Consider the following 6,654-nt stretch of genomic DNA (forward strand, 5'->3'; position numbering starts at 1 on the left):
TTAAGGACATCGAGTTTTGACTCATGACTCCAGCTAACTGATAAGTGCACCCATCTTACTTTATATTGTTTTCTTGGGATTCATCAATTACTATAGGATTGAAGGATTATCTCATACAACTTTGAAATAGTAACTTTGATTATTTGTTGAGAACATTTCATTGAATTACTTGAGACAACATTGGTTTTCCTCTATCCGAAACTATCAGATCCTTCACATACTTTTGAATGATTGCATTGATACTCTTCTTGATTTATCTGTCACTTTCTTTTTAATTTTTCGGTCGTCGTTGTAGAATATTGCAAGAAGCATCACCAACAGAGAAAACAAGAGTTACGATCAGATCTTTAATTTAAAAGAAAATAATATCTTCATTTCCGTCCAGTTACATAACAAGGGTAAAGATGTATGAAGTAAAGCTGTTTATAGCAATAAAGTAAAACATAAGTCATGTAATTTCAGATTTACTTAATGGTTATCTATGGTAAACATCAGCTTCAATACTAGCTCATCTTCCTAACATGAAGAAGTAATTTCAGATTTACTTAATGGTTATCTATGGTAAACATCAGCTTCAATACTAGCTCATCTTCCTCCTCCTCAATCGTATCCTTGTCCTCCTAAAAGAGCAATTATGAGGAAAAAGATTCCTAATGTCCATATATAGACAAATAGAAGCCCAAATGTATAAATCGTAGGAAAGCGCTTGATCAGGTTGTGGGTGCTCTTGATAATGCAAAAACTGAATAGGATTATAATGAATGCCTCATTGGTCATCGACATAATCTTTCCGAAGGGCAAAAAGAGCTGCAAAGATAGGAACAAAAACTCTTAACTCGAAATTTGATAAACATCTCATCGCTTCCGAGAAAAAAAAATGTGGAAACAGATCTAAATGGAGAAATGGTGGGAAAGGTAAGCAACATAAATCTAGTTTACCCGGATCATGCAATAAACAACTAGAACTAGGGAAGTGCCCTTAAAGAGAGGAAAAAGGATGCCAAAATCATAGCCTTTCCTAGCCGCCCAGAATGTGAAGAGGGTAAGGCTCACCAACAACACAGTCGTTGTAATCACTGATTCAAAAATAAGCCTCCCTGTTTGCAACAAAACATTAAAAAGATTCAAAGAAAAAGATTCAGATTTATTGATATTGTCAAGTTGGAAGTCCAAAACATGGACAAATACATGTATAGATTTTAACTAGGACCCAAAGCAGAATATATTGTTCCTTTTGAAGATGAAATTTTCATGGGAGGAACAATTAGCAAGAACATGGAGACCACTGAAATCAGCAAATATCATGGAATACAAAACTAGGTCCAACCATTCAAAGAAAAAAAAAAGGTCCATGCATGTCTATTGTTTTGATTGCATGTCCAGGTAAGAGGAGTATGCTAATGTAGATGTCATTCCTCTACTTTTAAGGTTTCAATGTCCAAAACGGGCCCAAAATCAGAACTAAGCTACTTCTGTTTTTTTCAGTAAGAATGGCATGAGTCGTGATCCCTAAGAAAACACTATGATTCAAAACATTAGGATTAAACTTATAAATTACACATAAATCAGAGATTCTCGATGGAATGAATCCAAAATTATACCTGAGAAAATGAAACTTGAGGCTAAAGGATTCACTAAAAATCATAATTCTATTATGAACTTCATAACAATGCTAATCCTGATAAAGAAATAGTGCTTATCTTTATCAGTAAACTAACACAAAATAAACTCAAAAACAATAGGGATTTAGATATGATAGTCATTTAACTTTATTGAGAATGGAATTCTTGGTTTTTAAGAAGTGCATACCCATAAAGAATAGTCTTGGAAATCAAGATTAGAACATAAAGAATAGTCTTGGAAATCAAGATTGGAACATACTTTACCATCTAGAAATATTTCAATGACTCAAACTTTTGGATGACCCAAATGATACCAACTATCATAACTGGCTTCAAAGTTTTTTCAGATTGTAGTTTATACATAAAGTGCAACATGAAGATGCACAATTGCTTCAAAGTTCCTATTTTTTACACATGAAAAACAGTAACTTGAACCCAGTATATCACTCTAAATTAGCCATAATCACATCATTTTCCTCTAAATCATGAAAAGATTTTTTTTTTTCCTTTACCATCCAAACAAGGCCTAAGGTTAGGGTTTATATCTTACCAAGATCATCAAGGATTTATATCTTACCATTTGCGTGGTTTATATCTTACCAAGATCATCAAGGATTTATATCTTACCATTTGCGTACGGCCATAAAACCCCTAAGACGATGCTTAGCGAGACTGTAGACAGCGTGCTGAGAAGTAAATCAATGGGATGGGGCGGATAGAAGTTTAAAGCAATCGAAACTGCATAATGACAGAAATTAAAAGAAGAAAAATCAGAAGAGAGCAGAAAACAACAAGCCCAGACTGTAAATTAAAGAAATTTAAATAAAAAATCAGAATATAGTGAAAATACCAACAATAAAGGAAAACATGAAAACCCAGATAGGAAATTGTAGAAATTAAAGAAAGCAAAAACATGAAGATGGCAGGGATTAACAAAACACAGGCTGTAAAAGACAGCAAAAATACCAAGAATCAAAAGAAAACATGCAAACCCAGATAGCAAATTATAGAAATTAAAGAAAGAAAGAAAATATGAAGATGGCAGGGAATAAAAAAAATAAAATAGAATAGCAAAACCCAGGCTGTAAATTAAAGAAATTTGCATAAAAAAAAAATCAGAAGATAGCAAAAAAATACCAACAATAAAAAAAAACATGAAAGCCCAGATAGCAAATAACAAAAATAAAATAGAAGAACAAAACCCAGATTGGAATTTCATTGGAGAGTTAAATACCACAATTTAAAAAGGTAACTATGGAAAGGATAGCCCAGAATGGAACTTGGTCGGAGTAGAGAAAGAAGTGCTTAGTGGGGTGGTTTTGGACGTAGACGAGGAGAGAGTAAACAGTAATAGTGAACAGAAATTGGACGGTCAGGATCCCATAGAGCTTGAAGATGAAAGCCCATGGAAGTTCAGAATGTTTTTGGGCTTCAATGTTGGTGGAAAATTCTCTCTTGCCCATATTGGAAGGGGAGAGACAGAGAGACAGGAATGGGAGAAATGGGAGGATTGGGACATATGAATTCAGTCACATACATATATATAGTAACGCGGGTTTTCCGATTATGGAAACAGGGGAGTGCAGTGTTAAGGTTGTAGTTGTTGAACGCGCAACCAGAGAGGAGAGCTATAGGAGGTCCCTGTCTCGGTTCGAGAGGTTATCGCCGAACTTGAACAGTTTGGTTGGTCACTAATCGATAGGTATATTCCGTGGGTCTCAACCATACCGATTAGTCAGGGTATGTCTTGGGAACCGACCTGGAAGGCCGTTCCTAATGTTCGTTTCTTCACGGAGGATCCAAAAGCTTCCAAGAAGCCGATTAAGTCAGGCTTTCTTGCGCTCTTTAAGGAGATAGGAGCATTCGGTGGAACCGGTGAACTACACTTGCTTCTGGATAGATGTGTGGGACAGAGGGCTCGTGGTACCTGCTGCCCACCCTTCCTCCGCTTTGAGAACCATGTGAACCAGTAGAAGTCAGTTAAGCTAGTCTGGTAGGCAAGTCTTCCCTCGAACCAACAACTCCAGTTTTTCCCAAGTCTGAAGATAGAGATGAATCCTCCGCCTCAGATGAGCGGATGATATAATTTGTCCGCTTTCGGCGCCTTTCGAAGCACTTTCTAGTGTGAACCGTGCGTCACGAGTCTACAAGCTTAAAGGCTTGTCTAAAGCAGAATGCCCTTCGTGCCTAAAAGAAAAAGGGCATTGATAGGGAAATGCACGCACTTGTTGTCGATTCAGATGCGAGAAATATGCTTTTTTTCAAGCGTAGAGACTAAATATGAGGAAGATGCGGAAGTTCCTGTTGGAGTTGGAGGTGCCAGTGAACATGACTCTTGCAGTAGCTCTTGCAGAAGGAGGAAATGCGGTAAAGAGGAGTTCCAGGCGTAGGAGTTCAATTAACTATAGTAGGAGGAGCAGGTGCACAAGCAGTAGCAGTAGCACGCGCTTCCCTAGTAGCAGGAAAGGCGGTTAATTAGTGCGCTACCTTCTATCCAAGTGTCCTTGAAGCTGTGCGCCCATCCGTCGTCCGAATTGAGGGGGCCTCTTAATCAACTACCTCTATCTCATTCGTATTAACCCATCGTTATCCCCAAGGCCTCCTCGGTCTTCTTGGACTTGGTTTATGTCTGATTCCACCCGCGAACTGCTAATGTAGGGTTAGTTGGGGTAATGGCACCGGCACACTATTCGTCTAAATAAGTTCTCTTTCGTCTTCCGATAGTTCTGACCTGCAAAGTGAGCTCCGAAAACTGGCAACCTATGACCAAAAAGCTCAAAATTAGGCACAGTAGCTGATAGAGTAGAAGGTGGGATTCTATATTCTATAGCCTATGCGCCTGCTTCTGATGAGATAGAAGTAGGATCCCGGTGCGTCTTCCTTCGGTCGGCCTGTCATCGAAGGATGTTAGCAAAATCAGAAGAACTAGAGGTTGGTCTACGATCAGGTCCGTTCCAGAAGTCGCAGATAAATGGAAGGCTTAAATACCCAAAACTACGGAGGCATTATCTACAAAAAAAATGGGTAAGCCCGGTGGTTCAAGTCGAGCCTAGCCTGGTGCTGGCAGTGGACTGGTTCAAGGTCGTAATCTACGGGATCAACAGAAGCTTCTCTTCCTAGTTGTAGTAGGGCTTTTGCTGGGTTTATACTCCAACGGCTATCTCCTACGCCTTAGAGGAGTGTCGTTATTAAGAAAGGAGCATGCGGATATCATTACACTAGATAGTAGCGTCTACAGTCTACACATCCTGTCAAAGACCCTAATGACATTTGTGTGATCGGGACTGTTGATTTCGCGGATGGTCTGTTTCATCTCATAGCAGCCACCTCGTGAATGAAGACAAATACTGCTGAAAAGTGAGCCTGTGTGGCTGCTGTCAGATGCAACAGACCATCCACAAAAAGGCCTTTTGCGATGGACACTAGCAAATCCCTCTTTTTAATATCGAAATTTTTTCTATTTGTTATCCACTCATCAGTTGTACATGCACTCTTTTACAGTCTTACTGGTCAAATAAATAGGAAAATTTGTTTAGCGATGCGCACGTCACTGGATAATTTAAAACCTTATAAATGTAAGTCTCAATTAGGGCTGCAACTCGGGTCGGGCGGGTCGGGTTTTGAAGAACCCAACCCAACCCGAGAAATATCTCGGGTCGGGTCGGGTCGAGTTTTTTTCCGGAAAACCCACGAGACCCAAACCCGGCCCTACCCATGATAAATCTCGGGTCGGGTCGGGTCGGGTCGGGTTTTTTCACGTTGACGCAATTTTTTAAGTAAAACTCTTGTTTCGCAAGAACCTACAAAGCGATGTTGTAAACACAGTTCTTAGATGGAGCCTGTCCAAGGAACTACCTTATAGACCCCATGGGGCAAAGTTGAGCACATAATTTCTTCGCAAAGTATTGCACATACTACTAAAACCCATGCAAAGCTCTGTACACATGTTTTGTTGATGGCATCTAGATGTTACTGAGCCAGGTTTGCTGGGTTCTCCATTTCAGAGCCTACACTTAAACATTTTCAGAGTTTCTTGTCTTATGTTACACATTCCAAAATAACTTATTACGGCACAAAATTATTTAGGCATCTGTAGAACCATTTCATATCATAACCCTTCCATGCTTACAACAAAAACATAACAGCAAGGACGCATGAATCAATAAAACACATTAATCATAGAATGTAAAAGGTTAAAACAGCAGAGTGGAATACTAACCATCCAAACCGGATTTAAGATAAGGAACAATGAACGACGATGGGTTCACTTGATCAAGACAACTGTCCAGCAATGTGTCTACACATTCAAAAGCTGCTTTTCTAAGATCAAGACCATCATCTACAACGTGCTTAAATGGACCAAGATCAACAGTCCTTATCAATTCTTGCTGCATAGCAAACGGTAAGTTAATAAAAGTTACCATCATAAACATATCATTGAAAAAAATGTTGGAGGGTGTCAATGGGCAAGATCTGAGATCAGTTAGACTCATCCATTACCAAACCCCAAAATCTATTTAGCCCTTTAATATCTCAGCCCAAAACTGGCCAAATAAAATCTAGATTATCTCCAACTACACCTGACACAACCAACACTTCTGGTGATTGAGAACTGAGGCCCACCACAGTTGTGTCCAAAGTGTAAACACTTGGACCCTTTTGTATCCCTCATTTACTATGTCTTACGCATTAAAAAGTGCAAAGTATTGCATACCTTAACAACAGTCTGGTCTTATAGAAGTGGCAAAAGTTTTGGAAGTAGACCCTTAATAAGATTTGGCTTATTGTGAGCTGCAGTACTCAGAGCTAGGACAGCCGCACGTCTAACATGCTGCAAAACCATTTAAAGAACATATGATGATATTACACTCCAGCAACATAGATCTATTTTATTCTAATAATGTTTTTTTGAATGGTAAAATTGAATATTTTTTCTTCAAATAATCCCAAAATGATGTTACTTACGCGGTCACCATCTCTAATTAGCATCAAGAATGAATGGCGGAACTCACCAAGACCGGATCAGATGGAA

The 6,654-nt window shown here is 38.9% G+C and overlaps 1 protein-coding gene across 1 annotated transcript; it reads right to left on the reverse strand.

Moving 5' to 3' along the window:
• Nucleotides 1-320: 320 nt before the first annotated feature.
• On the reverse strand, nucleotides 321-6,016 carry LOC143890564 (protein LIFEGUARD 3-like). The gene is made up of 4 exons (XM_077395286.1): nucleotides 5,842-6,016; nucleotides 2,250-2,360; nucleotides 940-1,097; nucleotides 321-807 (listed from the first exon to the last, which is right to left on the reverse strand). The coding sequence occupies exons 1-4, from the start codon at nucleotides 6,014-6,016 to the stop codon at nucleotides 601-603; spliced, it is 651 nt and encodes a 216-aa protein (XP_077251401.1). The 3' UTR covers nucleotides 321-600.
• Between the last annotated feature and the right edge of the window lie 638 nt (nucleotides 6,017-6,654).

The sequence above is a fragment of the Tasmannia lanceolata genome, unplaced genomic scaffold, assembly GCF_043159265.1.
Source record: "Tasmannia lanceolata isolate RefF3 unplaced genomic scaffold, GAP_Taslan_0.1 ptg000013l, whole genome shotgun sequence".
NCBI lineage: Eukaryota > Viridiplantae > Streptophyta > Magnoliopsida > Canellales > Winteraceae > Tasmannia > Tasmannia lanceolata.

What these genes read in the sequence shown, in the direction of transcription:
- LOC143890564 (XM_077395286.1), bottom strand. Translation starts at nt 6,016, where the DNA reads ATGCAGCAAGAATTGATAAGGACTGTTGATCTTGGTCCATTTAAGCAC. An exon ending in TCTTAAATCCGGTTTGGATG is followed by an intron (nt 2,361 to 5,841) that starts GTTAGTATTCCA and finishes GTCATTATGCAG; the next exon opens with TTTCGATTGCTTTAAACTTC. An exon ending in TTTATGGCCGTACGCAAATG is followed by an intron (nt 1,098 to 2,249) that starts GTAAGATATAAA and finishes TGTTGCAAACAG; the next exon opens with GGAGGCTTATTTTTGAATCA.